Source organism: Sus scrofa, chromosome 2 (assembly GCF_054392235.1).
Source record: "Sus scrofa isolate SSC_HxYL_T2T_F1_AM1 chromosome 2, Sscrofa_HxYL_maternal_Yorkshire_Landrace_v2.0, whole genome shotgun sequence".
Taxonomy (NCBI): domain Eukaryota; kingdom Metazoa; phylum Chordata; class Mammalia; order Artiodactyla; family Suidae; genus Sus; species Sus scrofa.
The window spans coordinates 2,426,694-2,450,097 of NC_139384.1; the positions used below are offsets into that span (position 1 = coordinate 2,426,694).

The 23,404-nt window shown below is 52.2% G+C and overlaps 1 protein-coding gene across 9 annotated transcripts in view; it reads left to right on the top strand.

Annotated features, from left to right (window-relative positions):
* The first annotated feature begins 902 nt into the window (after positions 1-902).
* Positions 903-23,404, top strand: part of ACTE1 (actin epsilon 1) — a 39,100-nt gene continuing 16,598 nt past the window's right edge. For 2 of the 9 annotated variants that reach the window (XM_085009882.1, XM_085009886.1), the window contains exons 1-5: positions 2,944-3,189; positions 3,395-3,428; positions 15,037-15,175; positions 19,224-19,352; positions 21,099-21,209. In XM_085009882.1, the coding sequence (XP_084866008.1) occupies positions 15,062-15,175; positions 19,224-19,352; positions 21,099-21,209 (354 nt within the window). In that variant the 5' untranslated portion in view covers positions 2,944-3,189; positions 3,395-3,428; positions 15,037-15,061. Of the gene's footprint in view, positions 940-1,406; positions 1,521-2,943; positions 3,224-3,394; positions 3,429-10,441; positions 10,506-11,713; positions 11,885-15,036; positions 15,176-19,223; positions 19,353-21,098; positions 21,210-23,404 lie in introns of those variants that run through there. The other 7 variants (XM_085009883.1, XM_085009885.1, XM_085009887.1 and 4 more) reach the window with 6 other exon arrangements.

Consider the following 23,404-nt stretch of genomic DNA (forward strand, 5'->3'; position numbering starts at 1 on the left):
GGTGGGTGGAACGGCCTCCTGGAGAAGCGCGCCAGCCGGGGCAGCTGTGGCGCAGATTTTGGCGGAGCCCCTCTGGGTGCGGAGGGGGCTGGCAGTGGGACAGAGAGGCCCTGAGCAGACGGACAAAAGGGAGCCACAAACCCCTGTGCTAAGCAGTCACCAGCATCCGTGACGCACTGACCTCTTGAGGTCCAGGCCCTGCGGCCACTCACTGTCCCCGCACCGGACGCCAGGTGGCGGGTCAGTTCCAAGCTATCACAGGAGACGGCTTCAGGATCTGGTCCCAGATGTGCAGAAGCGAGGCTCTTAGGATTACGACCCCACTGGGGCCCGTGTTCCCACCTCACTGGTGGAGGCAAAGCCCCTGTGCTCGAGTAAGCGGGTCCAGGAGTCCCAGTTGCCTCCTGTCTGTGCCACCCCACCGGTTCCGGATGCGACGCGCGTGGCATCTCTGTGCCTCACCTGACGCCTGCCATCCTTTCAATCCAGGAGCTGAGACGTCCTGCCCACACCGGTGAACCCCACCGCTTGCGCCCGGCCTCGTCCAGGCCAGGACACTTGGGCCCTCCTCCAGCCTGTCACCATCCCTGCCCAGGGCTGAGGGCAGCTCCGCCCAGCGGTCAGCTCTCCTCCAGGGCTCGGGGCTCCCCATCCCAGGAGCGGGCCCTGGGGTCCAGCTCGGGCCCGGGTCCCTGGACTTTTGCAGCAGGACTGATCCCTGCAGGGCCCCACCTGCCCTAGAACAACCGTAGGAAACGCAGCAAGGAGGTCAGAACACTAGATAACACGCGGGCCCTGGCAGGCTGGGACTGCTGGCCGGGCTGACCCTGAGGTCACGGCCGTGTCACAGCAGAGCGTGATTGTTCTGCATCATGACAGCCCCCAGCCACCCGCGCGAGGCCGTCCCGCACCAGCCCCCTGGGTGAAGCAGGCACAGAGGTTGGTGATTCCCCGAGGTGCTCGTGGGTTTAAAAATGCCGTGTCGGTGACGTTTCAGATGCCCGGGTGGCTCAGCTGTCGGCAGTGGCCTTTCCCTAAGGACCAGGGTGGAGACGTGGTTAGGGGGTGGCTCTGTCCGCGGCGTCGATACAGCTCCTTGTTTAGGCAGCTCTACTTTCGTGGTAAAGTCTTTTGAAATCTTCCCTTTTTTGTCTTTTCTAGGGCCGCACCTGTGACATGAGGTTCCCAAGCTACAGGTCAAATCGGAGCTGTAGCCCCTGGCCTAGGTCAGAGCCACAGCAACGCGGGATCCGAGCGGCTTCTGCGACCTACACCACAGCTCATGGCAACACCAGAGCCTTAAACCCACTGAGCGAGGCCAGGGATCGAACCTGCGTCCTCATGGATGCTAGATGGGTTCGGTAACCCCTGAGCCATGATGGGAACTCCCTGAAATCTTTCTCTAGCAGGGAGAGAAATATCACTGAACAAGGCCAAGGTTGCTGAATAAACGCCACTCCCCCCCGCCTCCCCGGAGACCCAGCCCCGCAGGCATCATATCTCTTTCCTGGGACTTGGAGGTAAGAGGGGGCGGTTGCTTCCCGGGGGCTAGAGGATCAAGCGAGGTGTGTGCCCCATCCATGAGGACACAGGTTCCATCCCTGGCCTTGCTCACTGGGTTAAGGATCCGGTGTTGCTGTGGCATAGAAAGTTCCCCCAGCCTGGGAACTTCCATATGCCTCAGGTGCAGCCCTAAAAAGCAAAAAAGCAAAAAAAAAAAAAACCCAGAACAAAACAAAACAAATCTCCTTTCTGGGTTAGACTTGAACCAACTTACTTCTGGGCCCTTTCAATTCTGACAAAGCCAGGAACTCCCTGCTTTCTGCGGGTCTGGCACAGGAGCAGGCTCCCAGGCCCCGGAGTCAGGGGCTCCCGACTGAACATGCACGAAAACAGCCCGGGTTTCTGCTAATAGATCGAAACACAGCCCAGGGTGTCCACACGTATATTAAGGTTCTTTTAAGGAGAAGGCTTTGCCTCGGGCGGCTTACAGTCCCTGGTAGGTGAAAATATGTAAGACACTTCCTCCAAACTCACCAGTGACCAAGCCGGGGTGGCACCCTGAGGAAGTCCCCAGGAAGGCTAAGGTCCTGAGGGAGCAGAGCCTTGATTCGACACCGGGCCTGTCACCGGGTCCAGGTTTTGCCAACAGCTCTTCCCTCTCCCTCCTGTGGGCCCGGACCAGGCGGGAAGTGACCCTTGGGTTTTGATATGCTCCACAGAAGATAAAATTTGGCCTCCACCATTATCAGGAGACATGGGGACGGTGGAGACAAGCCTAGGATAAATTTCAGTCCAGCAGGGAGAGGGCATCTGAGCGGAAAGGCTGATACTCCAGGGGGCTTGGCAGTAGAAACCAAAAAAAAAAAAGTGAGTGAGCAGGTGGGAAACACCAGTAACGGGCCAGGCTATTGGTCCAAACTGAAGACCCTGGAGCTCGCCAAGTCTGCAAACATCAAGAATCTCTCCTGGCTGGAAGTAATGCTGGGCACACAGTAGGTCTGCAACCATGTTTGGAAGGAACTGAGGTGCAATCGATCGATGGGAAAATCAAGAGGAAGCCTCTTTCCAGACCGTCAGTAGTCCCTGTCACAGGCGTCTCCACGAGGAGTGAGCACACTTTTTCTGGAAAACACCAGCCAGGAAATACTTTAGGCTTTGCGAGCCAGACAGCCTGCCACAACCATTCAGCTCTGCTGCCTTGGCGAGAAAGCACCACAGCCAAAGGCAGACAAATGCGCGTGGCTGCGTTCCAATAAAACTTTATTTGCAGAGGAGGACAAGATGGCGGAGGAGTGGGGGACACGCTCGCCCTCTCCCACAAACACAACAAAAAAAGCACATCTACAGAAGAAATGACTCGCACAGAACAGCAACCAATCGCTGGCAGAGGAACCTAAACTCCAATAACGGCAAGAAGTTCGTGACATTATTGGGAAGAACGAGAGAAAAGAGGAGAGTGAGAGAAGGCGAATCCGAGCGGGACGGGGGCTCCCGAAAGGGAACTGAGGGGGAGAAAGGGATCCCGCACCCTGGAAAGTCACCTACCGGGCGAAAGATCAAATGAACCGGAGGAATCCCCAGATGCAGAGAAGAGTGTAGCAGTAAGTTGGAGTACGGAAAAGCCGATCAAGAACCCAACGGACCATCTGAACTACGGGCACAGTCACCAAAAGTTGAGACGCCTGGGTGGGGGCTGGGCACCGAGACCTCGCCTCCGAAGGTTGGTCCCCGAGAAAGGGCCGGGGGGGCGCCGCTTGGGTGGGGGCTGGGCACCGAGACCTCTCCTCCGAAGGTTAGTCCCTGAGAAAGGGCCGGGGGACGCCTGGGGGGGCTGGGCACCGAGACCTCGCCGCCGAAGGTTAGTCCCCGAGAGGGGGCCGGGGGACGCCAGGTGGGGGCTGGGCACCGAGACCTCGCCGCCGAAGGTTGGTCCCCGAGAAAGGGCCGGGGGGGCGCCCCCTGGGTGGGGGCTGGGCACCGAGACCTCGCCACCGAAGGTTAGTCCCCGGGCTAGGGGGGCGGGGCAGAGCGGAAACTGCTTGGGAGGTCTAGAAACCAGTTGACGGGGCAGAGACTGCCTGGGAGACTAGAAAACAAAGCTGTCGCAGAGGAAGGGAGCAATACTCCAGGGGTGGGGAAGGGGAAAGCCACATCAGAGGGAACCTGGGAGAAGAGCCTGGTCTGCGCCCGTGCTGGGGAGGGGAGAGAAGAAGGGGTGGGTCCCTATAGAATACCCCCCACGCCACAGCAAGCTTACAGGCCCGCTAGCTAGCTGAAAGCTGTGCTTCCCAGTGCATCCCCTCCCCCCACCCCCACCACGCCCTACGCTCTCACAGACCTGGGGCTGCCTGCCATCCGGGAGGGCTGGCCTCAACAATTGCCTGAAGCCTACCACCGCAGGGGCTGTCCCTGCACAGGCCTGCTTGCCCTTTGGAGGGGCTACACTTCCGCAGAGCAGCACCAAACACCACCAGCCCCTGAGAAAAGGCCTGCAGCCCAGAAAAGCTAGAACAAGCTTAGCCAGGCTGTGAATAGATCGGCCTAATTCTCGGACGGTTTTTCTGAGTCGGGTTGCCCCGGGGAGGAGCCTCTTCGGTTTCCAACGGCCCTGCTACCCACCCAAGCCCCCAGGGGAGGCTCTAGTGGACCAGCTGCATAGGACTGCCAGCTCCAGGCAGGACCCCCTGCAGCCCAGAAAAGCTGCAACAAGCTCAGCCAGACTGTGAAAAGATCCACCTACATTCTCAGGCTGTCCTTCTGAGTTGGGCTGCCCTAGGGAAGAGCCTCTCAGGTTCTCAGTGCCCCAGATAGCTGCTCCAGCCCCCAGGGGGTGATGCACCCCTGAAGAGCAGCTGCCCAACACCGCCAACCCCCTGCAAGAACCCCACAGCCTAAAAACACCAGAGCAAGCTCTGCATGACCAAGTGAAATCTGCTACCATCGCGGTGTGGACCTCTCAGTCCTGTCTGCCCTCAGGAAGCCCTCCTTTGCTCCAAAGAAACACTGTTAGCCCCATCAACACTCCAGAAAAGCCACACTGCCTCAAAAAGATTGACCAACAACGCCAGCCCTCAGGAAATATTCCACGGCAGTGACAAGGCAAACACTGCCCGATCACGGAGAGTACAACTCCCTCAGGAGAAAGAAAACAACAAGCAAGATGAAGAAGCTGAGAAACCACCCCCAGTCAAACCAACAGGAGAACTCACCTAAAACAGTCAACAATGAAACAGATCTCGGCAGTCTGACAGACCTGGAGTTCAAAAGAGAAATAGTGAAAATACTGAAGGAATTAAGAGAAGATATGAACAGTAATGCAGATACCCTCAGAAAGGAACTAGAAAATATAAGGAGGAGCCAAGAAAAACTAGAACATTCATTTGCAGAGATGCAAACTGAACTAGGGGCAGTAAAAACCAGAATGAATAATGCAGAAGAACGAATCAGTGATATGGAAGATAGAATAATGGAAATCACTCAATCTGGTCAACAGACAGAAAACCGAATCAAAAAACTGGAAAGCAATACAAGAGACCTATGGGATAATATAAAGCAGGCCAATCTACGCATAATAGGAATTCCAGAAGGAGTAGAAAAAGATAAGGGAATGGAAAATATATTTGAAGAAATTATTGCTGGAAACTTCCCAAATCTAAAGGATACTGGATTCAAGATACAAGAAGCACAGAGGGCCCCAAACAAACTGAACCCAAACAGACCCACACCAAGACACATCATAATAAAAATGGCAAAAGTTAGTGATAAAGAGAGGATCCTAAAGGCAGCAAGAGAAAAACAGAATGTTACCTACAAGGGAACCCCCATAAGAATATCAGCTGATTTCTCTACAGAAACACTACAGGCCAGGAGGGAATGGCAAGAGATATTTAAAGTGCTCAAAGGAAAAAATATGCAACCTAGAATACTCTATCCAGCAAGAATATCATTTAAAATAGAAGGGGAAATAAAAATTTTTCCCAACAAACAAAAACTTAAAGAATACAGCAACACAAAACCCAGGTTAAAGGAAATATTGAAAGGGCTTCTCTAAACCAAAAAGAAAGGAAGGAAAGGGAAGAAAAAAGAAAAGAAAAAAAAAAAAAAGAAGAAGAAGAAGAGGAAGAACTAGGACTGAGGAAACTGCAATCAGAGATCAGTCACTCAAATAAGCCAGCATACAGATTTAATCATGAACATGCTTCAAACAAAATAAAATTAAAAAGAAAAAAATAAAAAAGAGTCATCAAAACCATAAAATGTGGGCAAGGGATGTCAGGAGGTAAATAACCCTTTTTGTTTATATGTATGTCTCTCTTCTTAATTTTAATATAGTAATGAAGTGTTTGAACTTACAGGACCATCAGGCTAAAACACACAATTATGGGAAGGGGTTAGCATACTTAAAAAACAGGGCAACCACAAGCCAAAACCAAATATTGCATTTGCAAAAAATGAAAAAAAAAAACACTCAAGCAGATAATAACAGGAGACCATCCAACCAAAAAAAAAAAAAAAAAAAAATGGAGAACCATAGAATCAACTGGAACACGAGATTCAAATGGCAATAAATAATCATCTATCAATTATCACCTTAAATGTCAATGGACTGAATGCCCCAATCAAAAGACACAGAGTGGCTGAGTGGATAAAAAAGCAAAAACCTTCAATATGCTGCCTACAAGAAACTCACCTTAGGACAAAAGATACATATAGATTGAAAGTGAAAGGGTGGGGAAAAATATTTCACGCCAATAGACATGACAGAAAAGCAGGAGTCGCAACGCTCATATCAGACAAAATAGACTTTAAAACAAAAGACATAAAGAAAGACAAAGAAGGACACTATTTAATGATTAAGGGATCCATCCAAGGAGAGGATGTTACTATCGTCAACATATATGCCCCAAATATAGGAGCACCCAGATACATACAACAAATATTAACAGACATAAAGGGAGATATTGATGAGAATACAATCATAGTAGGAGACCTAAATACCCCCCTCACATCAATGGACAGATCCTCTAGACAGAAAACCAATAAAGCAACAGAGATCCTAAAGGAAACAATAGAAAAGTTAGACTTAATTGACATCTTCAGGACATTACATCCAAAAAAACCAGAATACACATTCTTCTCAAATGCTCATGGAACATTCTCAAGAATCGACCACATATTGGGACACAAAGCTAACCTCAACAAATTTAGGAGCATCAAAATTATCTCAAGTATCTTCTCTGACCACAATGCCATGAAATTAGAAATCAACCATGGGAAAAGCAAAGAGAAAAAACCTACTCCATGGAGACTAAACAACATGCTACTAAAAAACCAATGGGTCAATGAGGAAATCAAGAAGGAAATTAAAAACTACCTTGAAACAAATGATAATGAAGACACAACCTCTCAAAATCTATGGGATGCTGCGAAAGCAGTGCTCAGAGGGAAATTTATAGCAATCCAGGCCTTTCTCAAAAAAGAAGAAAGATCCCAAATTGACAACTTAACCCTCCACCTAAACGAATTAGAAAAAGAAGAACAAAAAAGTCCTAAAGTCAGCAGAAGGAAGGAAATTATAAAGATCAAAGAAGAAATCAATAAAATAGAGACTCAAAAAACAATAGAGAAAATAAAACCAAGAGCTGGTTCTTTGAAAAGGTGAACAAAATTGACAAACCCCTGGCCAGACTCACTAAAAAGAGGAGAGAAAGAACCCAAATCACCAAAATTATCAATGAAAAAGGAGAAATCACAACGGATACAGCAGAAATACAAAAAACCATAAGAGAATACTATGAACAACTGTATGGCAACAAGTTTGACAATCTGGAAGAAATGGACAATTTTCTAGAATCTTACAGCTTGCCAAAACTGAATCAAGCAGAAACAGACCAACTGAACAGACCGATCACTAGAAATGAAATTGAAGAGGTCATAAAATCACTCCCTACAAATAAAAGTCCAGGACCAGATGGCTTCACAGGTGAATTTTACCAAACATATAAAGAGGAATTGGTGCCCATCCTTCTTAAACTCTTTCAAAAAGTTGAAGAAGAAGGAATACTCCCAAAGACATTCTATGAGGCCACCATCACCCTCATTCCAAAACCAGACAGAGATACCACCAAAAAAGAAAACTATCGGCCAATATCATTGATGAATATAGATGCAAAAATTCTCAACAAAATCTTAGCCAACCGAATCCAACAACATATCAAAAAAATTATACACCATGACCAGGTTGGGTTCATCCCAGGTTCACAAAGATGGTTCAACATACGCAAATCAACCAGCATCATATACCACATTAACAAAAAAAAAGGAAAAATATCATATGATCATCTCAATAGACGCAGAAAAAGCATTTGACAAAGTTCAACATCCATTCATGATCAAGACCCTCGCCAAAGTGGGTATAGAGGGAACATTCCTGAATATAATCAAAACCATTTATGAGAAACCCACAGCAAATATAATACTCAATGGGGAAAAACTGAAAGCCTTCTCACTCAAATCTGGAACAAGACAGGGATGCCCACTCTCACCACTGCTCTTCAACATAGTTTTGGAAGTCTTAGCCACAGCAATTAGACAAACAAAAGAAATAAAAGGCATCCATATAGGAAGAGAAGAGATCAAACTGTCACTGTATGCAGATGATATGATACTATACCTAGAAAACCCTAAGGACTCAACCCCAAAACTCCTTGAACTGATTAATAAATTCAGCAAAGTGGCAGGATATAAGATTAACATTCAGAAGTCAGTTGCATTTCTGTATACCAGCAATGAAACATTAGAAAAGGAATACAAAAAAATGATACCTTTTAAAATTGTACCTCACAAAATCAAATACCTCGGAATACACCTGACCAAAGAGGTAAAGGACCTATATGCCGAGAACTATAAAACCTTAATCAAAGAAATCAAAGAAGATGTAAAGAAATGGAAAGATATTCCATGTTCCTGGATTGGAAAAATCAATATTGTGAAAATGGCCATCCTACCCAAAGCAATCTACAGATTCAATGCAATCCCTATCAAATTACCCATGACATTGTTCACAGAACTAGAACAAACAATCCAAACATTTATATGGAACCACAAAATACCCAGAATCGCCAAAGCAATCCTGAGAAACAAAAACCAAGCAGGACGCATAACTTTCCCAGACTTCAAGAAATACTACAAAGCCACAGTCATCCAAACAGTGTGGTACTGGTATCAAAACAGACAGACAGACCAATGGAACAGAATAGAGAATCCGGAAATAAACCCTGACACCTATGGTCAATTAATCTTTGACAAGGGAGGCAAGAACATCAAATGGGAAAAGGAAAGTCTATTCAGCAAGCATTGCTGGGAAACCTGGACAGCTGCATGCAAAGCAATGAAACTAGAACACACCCTCACACCATGCACAAAAATAAACTCCAAATGGCTGAAAGACTTAAATATATGACAGGACACCATCAAACTCCTAGAAGAAAACATAGGCAAAACACTCTCTGACATCAACATCATGAATATTTTCTCAGGCCAGTCTCCCAAAGCAATAGAAATTAGAGCAAAAATAAACCCATGGGACCTCATCAAACTGAAAAGCTTTTGCACAGCAAAGGAAACCAAAAAGAAAACAAAAAGACAACTTACAGAATGGGAGAAAATAGTTTCAAATGATGCAACTGACAAGGGCTTAATCTCTAGAATATACAAGCAACTTATACAACTCAACAGCAAAAAAACCAATCACCCAATGGAAAAATGGGCAAAAGACCTGAATAGACATTTCTCCAAGGAAGATATACAGATGGCCAACAAACACATGAAAAAATGCTCAACATCGCTGATTATAAGAGAAATGCAAATCAAAACTACCATGAGATACCACCTCACACCAGTCAGAATGGCCATCATTAATAAATCCACAAATAACAAGTGCTGGAGGGGCTGTGGAGAAAAGGGAACCCTCCTGCACTGCTGGTGGGAATGTAAACTGGTACAGCCACTATGGAGAACAGTTTGGAGATACCTTAGAAATCTATACATAGAACTTCCATATGACCCTGCAATCCCACTCTTGGGCATCTATCCGGACAAAACTCTACTTAAAAGAGACACGTGCACCCGCATGTTCATTGCAGCCCTATTCACAATAGCCAGGACATGGAAACAAGCCAAATGTCCATCGACAGATGATTGGATTCGGAAGATGTGGAATATGTACACAATGGAATACTACTCAGCCATAAAAAAGGATGACATAATGCCATTTGCAGCAACATGGATGGAACTAGAGAATCTCATACTGAGTGAAATGAGCCAGAAAGACAAAGACAAATACCATATGATATCACTTATAACTGGAATCTAATATCCAGCACAAATGAACATCTCCTCAGAAAAGAAAATCATGGACTTGGAGAAGAGACTTGTGGTTGCCTGATGGGAGGGGGAGGGAGTGGGAGGGATCGGGAGCTTGGGCTTATCAGACACAACCTAGAATAGATTTATAAAGAGATCCTGCTGAATAGCATTGAGAACTATGTCTAGATACTCATGTTGCAACAGAAGAAAGGGTGGGGGAAAAAAACTGTAACTGCAATGTATACATCTAAGGATGACCTGACCCCCTTGCTGTACAGTGGGAAAATAATAAAAAAAAAAAAACAAAAAAAACCCACTTTATTTGCAAAAACAGATGGGGGTGGCGCAGAGGTGGCCTGTGGGCCGTGTGTGTGGTCACTGCACTAGATGACTTTGCGGCTTTCCTACCTGTCAGGACCCAGAAATGGGGGTTTCAGTTAAGTAGGAATGTATTAAAACTGCCTCTCCTTTGCACTGGTGTACTTACGTTTTTTTAACGCTGTCAAATGACAGTGTATTGTGACAGGGGGAAGTTGAAAGGCTGAAAACCTTTCTTTGCTTCCAGGACGTGCAGGTGACACTGTTTCCTCCCTGACCCTGGATTTGAGAGCCAAGTCCCTGGGAACTGTGGTCTGGTGAGTGGCCACCAGGGGTCACCCTGGGCACACAGGACACTGAGCTGCTGGGATATAGAAGCAGAGTAGAATCTTAAAGCACTGTCCATTAGAACCTCGGATCCTGGATGGAAAATGCTGGGCTGGGAGCTTTCTTCTGACGCCACACTCGGGGAAGGTTCTCTGACTAGCGTTACTGATGCCAATAAATACTTAATTCTAAATCTGCGAGTGTGACGGCCTCTGGACCAGACCAAGAAGCCTGGTGAACTAGGGGAAGAAGCTGACATGCCTTTGAGCCACATTATTTAAATAAGTGACCTCAGAGTCCCCTGGTGGCTTAGCGGTTAAGGATCTGGCATTGTTGTCATTACTGTGGCTCGGGTTCAATCCCTGGCCCAGATGCCTTAGGCATGGCCAAAATAAATAAATAAATAAATAAATAAAAATAAATAAAATAAAATCCGCCAGACCAACACCCGGGAAAATCTGGAGAAACCAAGAGGCGTGGATGGTTTTGCCCAGACTTTGTTGCTTTGTCACTTTTGTCCTGACTGACTCCGTGCATACACGAGCTCCAGACCCCCTGCGGGCCCTTCGGAAAGAAACGCTGGGGCTATTTTCAGGGACACACGGAGGAAGGTTTGGCTTCGTCCTCCGGCCACCAAACAGCAACTTCTGCGCCTGTGGCTCAATCATGGCTCTCGGGAGACGGCAAGTCCTCGAATCTTGCTGCGGGCCGAGTGAACTAGTAAAATACGGCTTCGAGACATCCTTGCTCCTCAGAAGGCTGCAAGTTGGAGTAAAAGAAAACGCTTCTTAAACTGGGGAATCAAGCCTCACCCTCAATTCCTACAACCAGAGATGGCTGTGTTTTTTAATCTCAACGCCCTGGGGACCGGGCTCGCCTGGAGGGCTTTGTAAGCAGGATGGCCGACGTCAGAGTTCCCAGGTGCTGCAGAGGGTTAAGGATCCGGGTTGTCACTGCTGTGGCTCACGTTCGATCCCCGGCCTGAGAACGTCTGTGTGCCATGGGCGGGGCCAAAGGAGCAGACACTTTGAGCCCCTTGACAGCAGGTCACAAAGGTCATGGGAAGGGCCATTTGTTTAGGATACAAAGGCAGAGTGTACCAGTCAGCATTCACTTCATAACAACCATGCCAAGACTTGGTGGCTTATTATTACTCATCAGTCTAGGGGTTGGCTGGGGGATTATTCTGGTCTGAGCTGTCCTGAGCTCTGCTGGGCTCTCCCCTGCATTCCTGGGCACCCAGCAGACCACCTGGTGCTGGAGGATTGGAGAAGTCCCCCCCCCCCCGACATCGAGCAGGTGGTTGGCGGTTGGCTGGGTGCCGACTTCTTTCCCCTGTGGCCTTTCCTCCTCCAGGAGGCGAGCTCCGGTGCTTTCACAAGGTAGCCTTAGGGGAGCAGGGGCTGGGGGGGGTCCTAGTTCCTCCTGTGGATGGTGGCTTGCATATGATGTCTTCTCCACTAATGTTACTGGATCACAAGACCCACCCAGATTTGAGAGCGGGACACTCGGTTGGCTCCCCGAAGTAACAGGACCTACCGCTCAGATTGAGAGCTGGGTAGGAGTCAAGTGCCTTGGGGTTGAGCTTCCTCTCCTTCTTCCACCAGCTGGGGCTCTTACATTATTGCTCGTGACCATCTCCCGACATCGAGGCTGACAATCCCCAGCCCCACGCCGCTGCTGGGAGGCTTACCTGTGTTTAGAACCATGTCTGGCCCAAGAAAGTCCTCGCCACATGGTGCCACATGGAGAGTGCATACCTTCATTTAGCGCAAAACGCTCTAGTTGCAGCCATGTTGCTGCAAATGCCATTATGTCATCCTTTTTTATGGCTGAGTAGTATTCCACAGGCTCTCACTATGTGGAATCTAAAATATGGCACAAATGAACCTGTCTGCAGAACAGAGAGACTCAGAGTCATAGAGAACAGACTTGTGGTTGCCAGGGGAGGGGGGGGGCAAGAGATGGATGGGGAGTTAGGGGTTTGTAGATGCAAACGTTACATTGAGAAAGGACAGGCCATGAGGTCCTACTGTACAGCCCTGGGAACTATATCCAGTCTCTTGGGATAGACCATGATGGAAGATAACACGAGAAAAGGAATGTATACGTGACTGGGTCACTTTGCTGTACAGAAGAAATTGACACCACCCCGTAAATCAATTACGCTTTAATTCAAAATAAATACATAGCGTGACACAGTCATAGTATCAGATGCAATCTGGGAAAACCGGGACCTGGCACACCTGGTTCTAACCTCTTCAGAACCTGGAACCGTCGTCCCAGCAGCTCTGACCCGTCTGGGTCATGAAGGCCCTCCGTCCAGCAGGTGCTTTTCAGGCTCCGCCATTGCACGCACCCCTCCGCCACCCAGAACATCTGGCGAGTTGGGAGACGTTGCTGGTTGTCACAAGTGAGAGGATGCAGCTGGCCTCTATTGGATCGAAGCCAGGCTGTGGCTAAAGGTTCTCCAGGGCACAGGGCGGACCGCCGCAGCAAGGAATTGTCCACACCAACAGGTCAGTCACACCACGGCGGGGACCCCTCACCTCTACAAGGCTGACCGGCCCAGCAACTCACGTTGGCTGAGATTGTCTGGTGAAGCTCTTATTCTGCGATGTTTTCACCCTCCATTCACGGCCCAACGTCCCCGGCAGGGCACCCGGCCCCAGGCAGCCCAGCTGAGTTCTGCTGCAGACCGTCAGGCCTCTGACTTCCGAGAGGCCAGGCTGGGGCGGAGACGCAGCTGGAGGGTTTCACGGGGCAGGAGGTGAGGACCAAAGGCGGGGATGTGATCTGGACGGAGACTGAAAGCCCATCCTTTAGACCTGTACTTAGGAGGTCCCGACATGACGCAGTGGAAATGAATCCGACTAGGAACCATGAGGTTGCAGGCTCGATCCCTGGCCTTGCTCAGTGGGTTAAGGATCCGGCATTGCCGTGAGCTGTGCTGTAGGTTGCAGATGCGGCTCGGATCTGGTGTTGCTCTGGCTGTGGTGTAGACTGGCAGCTGTAGCTCCAATTCGATCCCTAGCCTGGGAACCTCCATATGCCGTGGATGCAGCCCTGAAAATTAAATAAAAAATAAAAAAAGAACCGTACTTAATCAAAACCTTTGATCAATGTTAAAAAAAAAATGGCAGTGAAGCATACATCTGACAAAGATTTAGTGTCTGGAATATGCAGAGAACTCTTACGACTCAAAAGTAAAGGCAGACAACCCAAGGTGTTTGGGCGGACTGTTTGAAGAGAGCTTTTCTCCCCAGAGCGTATGCAAAGATTCTCAGATCTGCTCGGGAAAGAGGCTAACCCACTTAGGCATCAGGGAAATACAAATTCAAAGCACAGTGAAATGTCACTTCACACCCACTAGGACGGCCATAAAAAAAAAAAAGAGATAGGCAATAACAGGTGTGAGCTGCGAGGGATGCAGAGAAACTGGAGCCCTCGCGCTGTGCTTGTGGGAATGAAACCAGTGCAGCTGCTTGGAAGACGGTCCGGTTCTTCAAGACCGTTCATCCTAGAGCTGCCACAGGACCCGGCACTTGGCAAGAGAAATGAAATACAGGACCACGGAGTTCCCGTCGGGACTCAGCAGTAACGAACGCAACTATGATCCATGAGGACACAGGTTCGATTCTTGGCCCCGATCAGTGGGTTAAGGATCTGGTGCTGCTGTGAGCTACAGTGTAGTCAAAGACGCGGTTTGGATCCCACGTTGCTGTGGCTGTGACTGTGGCTGTGGCTGTGGCTGTGGTGTAGGCGGGCGGCTGCAGCTCTGATTCGACCCCTAGCCTGGGAACTTGCATATGCTGCCGGTGCAGCCCTGAAAAGACAAAAGACAAAAAAAAAAAAAAAAAAAAACCACCCAAAAAACAAAAAACCCAAACCCACAATATTCAAAGGAGAATATGATTCACTTATGTTGAGGGCAATTACTTTTAAAAACATCGTGCCTAGAAATCGGGTTGAAACAAATAAAATATAAGAGGACAGTGGCAGGTGGTAGGGCTCGGGGAGACTCTGATCTCCTTCTTTCTACTTTCTCAGGTTTTCCACCCTCGCATGCAGGTGGACGAGGTGTCTTGAAGCCAAATGGAGGGAGGGATGGGTTTCGACCTGGTCCAGGAGGCGGGGGGGGTCTCCCAGGTGAGGCCGCATTGGAGCTGCGGTCGGGGCCTGGCAGTGACACCAGCACGCAGATCTCCCGGGGCCCCCGTGCCCACTGGGGAGCCCCTGCCCAAAGCCCCTGCCCTGGTGGATGGCGAAGGGGCTGTTTCAGGGGACCCCAGGGAACCAAGCCCCAGGCTATGTTAAACACGGGAAAAGCCTCAGCGGGGGGCCTCCTTCTCCAGGGCAGCCACGTGTAAGCCGTCATCTAAGACCCAGGCCACGGCAGCAACTGCCTGGAGCATCCAGGCAGCGCCAGCTCTGGGCGCACAGGGCTGAGTTCACACCTGCCTTGCAGGTGAGTGCCTTGCAAGTGGCACAAAGAACCACGCCATCTGTCTCTCCCCGCAGCCCCATCCAGGGAACCTGCAGAGCCATGAACCTGCCCCTCATCTGCGACTACGGCTCGGGCATCAGCAAGGTGGGCTTTGCAGGGACCGAAGCGCCCCTGGCCGTGTTCCCAACCATCCTCGGGAAACTTCGCCATGACGTGAGTGCCGGGGTCCCCCCCCCACCTCCCACAGGGCTGACCGCGTGGCATCCTTAGAGCCCGCGTCAGAGTCAGACTCACGGGGCCTTTGGCTCAGGGAAGGGCAGGGAGCCTGGCCCACCCAGAGTTTCTGCTCCGGCCGGTCTGGGAGAGGAGGCCTGGGGCTTGAATTCCCATCACTGCTCAGGGCACACTGAGGCTGCCGGCCGGGGACCACATCTTGAGAACCGCAGTCAGCTTAGGAACAGGCCAGTCACATAAGTTAGAAAAGCAGACATAGTCAAAAATAAATCATGCCCATCTGTTTACTGTTTGACTTTCCCATTCTCTCTCTCTCTTTTTTTTTTTTTAATCTTTTTAGGGCCACACCCACGGCATATGGAGGTTCCCAGGCTAGGGGTTGAACCGGAACTGCAGCTGCCAGCCTACACCACAGCCACAGCAATGCTGGAGCCAAGTCACATCTGCGACCTATACCACAGCTTGTGGCAATGCCATATCCTTAACCCACTGAGGAAGGCCAGGGATTGAACCCACATCCTCATGGACACTATGCCGAGTTCTTAACCCACTGAGCCACAGTGGGAACGGCAGCATTTTTTTTTTTTTAATTGATAAGGTCTTGCCCTGTCTAAACACCGCCCATGGTGGGTCCCTTCTCTCTGAGGCTGGCTTCTCCCTCCTCTGTGACTCCTGGCTGCCCCTCCAGCCGGGTCACCTGGAGCCTGGTGGCACATCCTGCGGCTCCCAGAACCAGAAAGAGGCAGAGCTGAGGGTGAAAGGAGGTGGGCACAGCTACAGGCCACACCCCGGGGAACCAGGTGGGTGTGTGAGTTTCCTTTGCGGTTGGGCCAATAGACATCCCGGAACGCTAAGAATCAAGCCTTGCTTGCTAGCGGTGGCTGCTGGCTTCCAGCCCCAGCAGTTCTGGAGTCTGGAGTGGTGTAAACACCGGAGATAAGAAAAGGCGGGGAGAGGCTTCCTTATCCCCTTAGCAGGGCTCGGCGGAGTGAGAGGGGTCTCCTGACACCCCTCTAAGCCCCTCCCAATGCACAGCTGTAGACCGAGCCTTAGCCACCGCAACAGCTGCCAGCCAGTGTCGCGGGAGGAGCAGAAGGTGGTGCCAGCACCCACCCTTCCCCACCACGGTCCCACCCAAGTGGCAATGCCTTTGTGCCCCCTCTGCTCCCTGCGCTCTGTCTCTGAAACCCGATTCTCTCTGTGGATAATTCCCTGTCAACCTGGATGGGACTGAAGTGTGATTACCTCCCACCTCTCCCACCCTTCCCACCCCACGTGAGAGGGGCGCGTCTACTCAGGAGTTGGGGGACAAGCTGTGGGGCTTCTGCTTCTCAGTGGTAACAGCGCCGGTCGTCAGTGCCCCGGGGCGGTGAGAGCAAGGGCCGCTGTCCTGGTGCTGAAACCACGGACGTTTAGACTCTCCGGGTTCAAGCGTTGTCACCTGAAAACAAAAAGCCCACCCTGAAGACATAGAATTACCTTTTACTCAGTGGGGCAGCTCCAAAGAGGTGGGGGCCTGGGTTGGGGGGTGGGGGGCGCAGGACATGCAGCCGGAACATCACAACCTTCCCGTCAGTTAAGGAAAAACACACCTCAAATTCGTGTGTTCAGCGCTTTGCTCTCTATGGAAGATGCAAGAGGCTGGGCTGGTCGGCCCCACCCTCTGCTGTGCACCTGTCACCAGACCCAGCGTCTGGTTCTTCTCTCGCCCGAGTCCTCGCAGGGGGCAGTCTGTGTGGCTGTGGTGGCTGAGGGCCTGGGGTTAGCACCCTTTGTTCGCTGATAGGGCAGGTGACACTCTTCCTCCACAGTGTCACGGGGTCACGCTCTCTGAGGGTCTACCAGAGGAACCCCACCCCCGGCCCCTCCCAGCTGGTGGCAGCTGCGGGGATTCGGGGAATCATGGGCCTGGGGTTGCCTCCCTTCCTGTCTCTGCCTCCGTGGTCACGTGGCTTCTCTCTCCTCCTTGCCCTTCTCTGTCCCAAATCTCCCCTCCCTCCTCTCTCTTAAGGGCGCTGTCCTTGGATCTGGGCCCCCCCCTAAGTCCAGCAGGATCTCGTCTCCGGATCCCTGAAGGAATCACATCTGCAAAGACCTTATTCCCAAAGATCAGACTCACGTAGATTCTGGGGGGGCGGCATGTGGACAGATGTCAGTGGGGTGGTGCGGGCTCTGCTCAACCCACTACGGCTGGTTTTCTGCTTGAGGCGCCCCTGCTCTGTGAGGCGGGGCTGGGGCCCCCTCCCGCTGCTCCCTGAGAGATTCTGCAAATAGGAGGCACTAGAGGCCACCTGGAAAGCAGCAGGAGGGGGCAGTGTCTCTGACTTCCTGCCTCCATCAGCCCCCCACTGGCAGCAGCACCCTCCCCCTCCAGCCATGCAGCACCCCGTGGCGGTGCCAGAGCAGCAGGCAGAGCCCCCCTCCCAGCCTGTGGGCCGTCCTCTGAAAACATCCTAGTTTTGAAAAACTTCTTCCCACAGCCAAGGGCTGCTGGGCGGTTCCACTCTCTGCTCTCTGCGCTTCCAGCTCCCAGCTCTGCGTCACCGCCTCCCTGGATTCAGAGCCTCCTGATGAAATTCCGGTGTGGCATCTCTTGCCCAGACAGGTGTACCAATCTGTCCTGTGAGGTCAAAGCTTGAGTTTCCCCATGGAACATTCCAGAGCCTCAGGGGAGGAGGCAATATCTGTTAGTGCTACAAAGAGGTGCCATGGGAGGCGGAGTGCGTATGACGTAGGTGACACACGTGGGGCAGCATAAGAGCACAGGGAGAAGGGTCGGATTCCTCACCAAAATAGCAACGCGTGACCAAGATGGGTGACGTGGCCACAAGCCACCTCCCGGAACCCCAGCCAACCGGGCTCTCTGTCTTCAATTTCTGTGTGGCACCGCGGCTGCCATTCTCCCGGGCTTCAGGGAAGCCCCTGGCTTCTGTCCTAAGAGGACTTGGACTGGGACAGGACGCTCCGTGTGGACTCATTTCCATCCAGCTGCCATGACCCCCTCCCAGGCACTTCAGTGTTGCAGAAGGATGGCCGTGAGACCCCTCGTGGGAGACCAGTGGCCATGGAGAGGCAGGACAAGGCTCTGCCCAGAGTCACTCAGCTCATCGTGACCAGAGCAGCCGTCAGACCCTGCACTGTCCATCTCAGGGCAGGATGATGCTGCCCCTTCCTCGCCCTGGCAGGTACCCCTTGTCCCCTCCCTCCTCCCGCAGACTGGGCTGAGCTGAAAACTCTGCTTTCAGTGTATCCTCTCGCCTATAAGATGCATTTCCAGCTGCAGTCTCAGTGGACTTGGTCCCCAGCACCGCTGTGGCAAGGCGTGGGGCCTGGCAGCAGGAGTCCCATCAGACAAAGAAGGCAGCGGAGCTCAGAGAGGGCAAGTCCCTGGCCCGAAGGTGCAAAGCCTCTTCTCTGCCTAAAAGACAAATTCCTGAGAGGAAAGAGCTCTATGAGGATGAGCTGTGGTTATTCGAGAGTGCGTCTCTCTCTGACAGGGGGGCAGGTGGCCGTCGCCAGGTCACGCGCCTTTAGTCTCTCTTGGTGGCTGCTTCTTGGACCCAGAGGAACGCATGGCCGACTGCAGATCTTTTCCGAGTGATGGAAGGAATGGCTTCATCTGCATGAAAGTAGATGGACTCATCTTCCTAAAAAACAAAAAAACAGAAATTAAATTGTACTCCCCCCCACCACCACCCCGCGCTCACTTTCCAAATCAAACATAGAAGCCAGTGCCCCCCCCCATGTTCCTCCCCCACCTTCGTCCCCTTCGTGTCTTTATCTGCAAAGTGGCCAAGATGAGTGTTGCAGCCGTGGTTCCTCGGCGGCATCAGGACTACGTTACAGGTCACTTGCGGAGACCCCTTAGTGGCATTCGAAATAGTGCCTTGGTCTGGGAAGGCCATCGATGGTGGCGCTGTGACCCAGAGCCGTCCCCCAGCTGCGCAACTGGCCTCCCAGCTGGTCACTGAGCTGGGCAAGGTGGGTCACTCCTGACAGCGGATCTCTCCTGGCCCGTGTCTTTCAGAACCTGTTGGTGGGAATGGAAGAGGAAGACTGGTTCATTGGAAACGAGGTTCAGAAAAATCGAGAGAAGCTCAACCTGCTGTATCCCATCTCTCGGGCAAGCGTCACCAACTGGGACCACATGGAAAAGGTAGGCTGTAGCTTCTGTGGGGGGGTGGATCCTCTCACGGGGCCCCCACCAATGCCAAGCGGTGGCCCTGCTGCCTGGCACCTGGGAACGGATGGACCGCTGGCGCCCAGGGCTCTCCCGGTGTCTCTCGGCTCTGGATCCCTATCAACCCTGCATCATGGTACCAACCACGTGGGTTCTGGAGTCAGAGACCTGGGCCTGAATCCCGTCCCCACCATTGATGATTGGCATCTTTCTGGACCAGTAACTTCGCTCCCTGGCCTCAGTTTCCTAAACTGTAAGACAGGGTACCATTTTTCAGACCACATAGCTTGGTGAAGATTAAAGGGGACGATGGGTAAAAAATCCTTAACCCATTCCACACCTATTAGGATGGCTGCTATTAAACACACACACCCCCACACACCCCACTCCCACTCCCAGAAAATGACAAACGTTGGTGAGAATGAGGAATTAGAACGTAGGAACCCTCAAACCCTGCAGATGGGAATGTAAACTGGTGCAGCCGCTGTGGAGGACGGTATGGCATCTCCTAAAAAAACCTCAAGCTAGAATCACCATATGGTCCAGCAGTCCTTCCCCTGGCTGTGTCCTCACTGAACTGGAATCACGGTCAGGAAGAGATATTTGTACGTGTGTGTTCATAGCAGCACAACACAACTGCTTCAAGGTAGGAATGGGAGTTCCTGCTGCAGTGCAATGGGTTAAGAATCTGACTGCAGCACCTCTGATCACTGAAGAAGTTCAGGTTCAATCCCCCGCCCAGCACAGTGGGTTAAGGATCTGGCATTGCCACAGCTGTGGTGTAGGCCGGCAGTTGCTGCTCTGATTCACTCCCTGGCCCAGGAAATTCCATATGTTGTGGGTGCTGTCATAAATTTTTTTTTTTTTAAAAAAGGTAGAAATGACCCAAGCGTCCTTCAATGGATGATTGAATAAGCACAGAGTGGCCCATTCATGTAATGGAATACTACACAGCCCTGAAAAGGAAAGGAATTCTGATACAGGCTATAGGGACGAAACTTGAGGCTACGAGGATGAACCCTGATGCTCCATGAAACGGGGCCATCACAAAAGGACAAATGATGTCCAATTCCACTTACATGAGGACCTAGAGTCATAAAAGTCACAGAGACAGACAGTGGGATGGTGGGGCCAGGGGCTGTGGTGTAGTCCGACAGCTGCAGCTCTGATTTGACGCCTAGCCTGGGAACTTCCATAAAAGTTTTTGGCTGTAAAAAGAAAAAAATTAGAAGAAAATAAAAACCCTCCCAAGTCCAGCACAGTTAAGGATGTAGTAAATATGGCTGCCTTGGACCACTTTCTCGGAACCTGAGGCTTCTGATCAGGACCTCCGCACGTAGTGGGACAGGCTGCCCGCTGCCTTGGAAGATGCACTAACGATCTGAGCTGCATAGCAGATCACCCTGAACTTAGAGGCTAAACACCACGACGGTCACTTGTTACCTCTCATCATTTTTGTGGGTCGGGAATTCGGGAGCGGCTCGGCTGGCAGGTCCCGGCCTGACCCTCTCCTGGGTTGGGAGGCAGGTATTGGTTGGGCCGCATGGTCTGAGGGCTCGGCGGGGGCTGGAGGACCCATTTTTCAGGTGGTCCCTCTTCCCGTGGGGCTCTCTGTGGTTCTCTCCAGCATCCTCAGGGCACGGTGGCCGTCTGCCCCGGGGTGGACGACCGGAGAGACCGAGGTGGAGACCGCAGTCCGTCCGTGTGCCCGTCTCTCCCCAGATCTGGCATCACTCCTTCTACCAGGTGCTTCACGTTGCCCCGGAGCAGCATCCTCTGATGGTGACAGAGCCGCCTCTAAACCCACTGTCCAACAAAGAGCAGGTGTCACAGGTGAGAGGCCAGGTGGGGGACAAGGGGTCGGGGAGCAGGCTGCAGGCAGGGGAGCTAGGCCTCCCCAGACCTCGGACAGTCTCGGGAGGGACAGAGACACCAGGTGAGAGCTGTCCCCTTTGACGTGAGCACAAGAGACGGCCGCCACCAGGGAGCCCGCCAAGCGGTCAGGCCTGGGCGAGGCTTTCCATCTGAATTATTGCGTCTAGACCCACGGCTACACTATGGGCCGGGCAATTATTAGCCTCTTTGCACAGATGAGGAAATTGGAACCTTCAGAGTGGGAGTAACTTGGCTGGGGTCTCCCGGCGAGCGGCCCGCGGACCCACCAAGGCCCCTGGGGTCTGAGACCACAGCCCCACTCTCTGCACTCGTGCCTGGAGTCCTCCTGCTGCTCTAACCCCGAGCTCAAGCTCCCAGACCCCCTTCCTCTCTGAGCCTCACCGAGGAGCTGGTGGTGTGTGCTGGTCAGACTGCACAGATTGAACTGGATTGAACTGGGTGGCGGAGCCCATCAAGGCTGGTGGGGGAAGGGGGGTGCACCCCTAGTGCAGATGGCAGAGCCCTCAGGGCTGGAGTGGGTGAGGTCCAGGTGGGGTGGGGGCTGAGGGGGCTGCCTAATGAGGACAGGGGTGAGCTAATTAAGCAAGCAGCCAGGTTCTGCCGTCTGGCCCCGACTCCCTGGAGCCCACTGGTGTCTCCTGCAGTGAGCGATGACCCAGTGGGCATGCCCAGCGGCCCACGGCACCACCTGCACATGAGGAGGCTCACGCTGTGGCCCAGAAACAGCATCACGGGTCAGAGCACAGGCGTGAGCTGCCGCCTCATTTAACACAGCACCCGGTTGGAGCCGATGAATCTGGCTCTGCACGTACATAGGTGGGTCACAGAAGCAGGCCACACTGGGCACCACGTGGACCTGGCATGAGCCCATAGCCCTGCCACAGCAGACACCAGTTTTGAGAAGGCGAAATGCCCGCCAGGGCCCTTGTGAGCTGGAGCGAGAAGGGAGAGAGAGGGCCGCCCCTCTCCTGAGGAAACGTGCCCCTCTGGACTTCGTCAAGTTTCCCCAGAGAAACAGGACCAGCAGGAGAGACACATGGAATGAGATTTATTGAAAGGAATTGGCTCACATGATTATGGAGCCCGGCAAACCCCAGAATCTGCCGTTGGCAGGATGGGCTCCAGCAGAGCAGTGGTGTAAGTTCCAGTCTAAAGCCAGAAAGACTGAGGTCCCCATTTAAAGGCCGTTAGCAGAAGGAACTTCCTCTTATTTGGGGGAAGGACAGGCCTTCTGCGCTAGTCGGACCTTCACCTGATTGGACGAGGCCCACCCGCCTTTGGGAGGGCAATCTGCTTTTTTCCGTCTGTGGGCTTTAAGGTAAATCTCCTCCAGAAACACCCCTGCAGACACACCCAGACTCACATTTGCCCAAACGTCCACGTCTGCGTGGCTGGGTTCAAGTTGATTCGCCTTCACACAAATCACAGCACGGGCCTCACTGCCTGTCGTGGGCACTTCCCTGCATCCAGGGCCCCTCTCTGCCTTTCTGCTGTGCTGTCTCCACATTCACCCCCAGCCGTACAGGACCCCAGCAGGAGCCAAAGTGCACTCCCACGGGCTGACGCTGCTGCAAGTGTACTGAGGTCACCACATACAAAGGTGACCATAAGTCTTAGAAAAGCAACCCAAGAGGGTGCCAAGCTCCGAGGCAGGTGACAGGGAGCTGTCTCCCCGGGGTGAGGGAGCGGCGGGGGTGGGTGCCAACACGGGGAGGGCCCAGCAGGGAGGGAGCAGGGCCGTCGGCACTCCACCGCCCTCTCTGGCCTCCCTCACCCCCCTGGGCAGACCCCCAACGGGTCACCCAGGGCAGGGGGACCTGTGACTGGAGCCCAGGACAGAGAGGTGCTGAAGGCCCGGGGTTTCTGCGGCAAATGGGAGGCGGCCAGTGACGGTGGCCTGCGCTGGGGCACAAGCAGTGCCACCTCGCTGTGGACAGATGGACTTTGCATCCGTGAGCTCCCACCACGCACCGGCCCTCCCAGCAGGGTCCCTTCACTGCCAACGTCCCTCTGACCAGCCGTCAATGTCCAGTGCTCCTTCCAGAGGCTGGAAAAGGCTGAGAAGTGCAGGACTGAGTTGTCTCCCGGAATAAATCTGTACCTTCAGAGCACTTCTGAATCCTGTCCCCGAA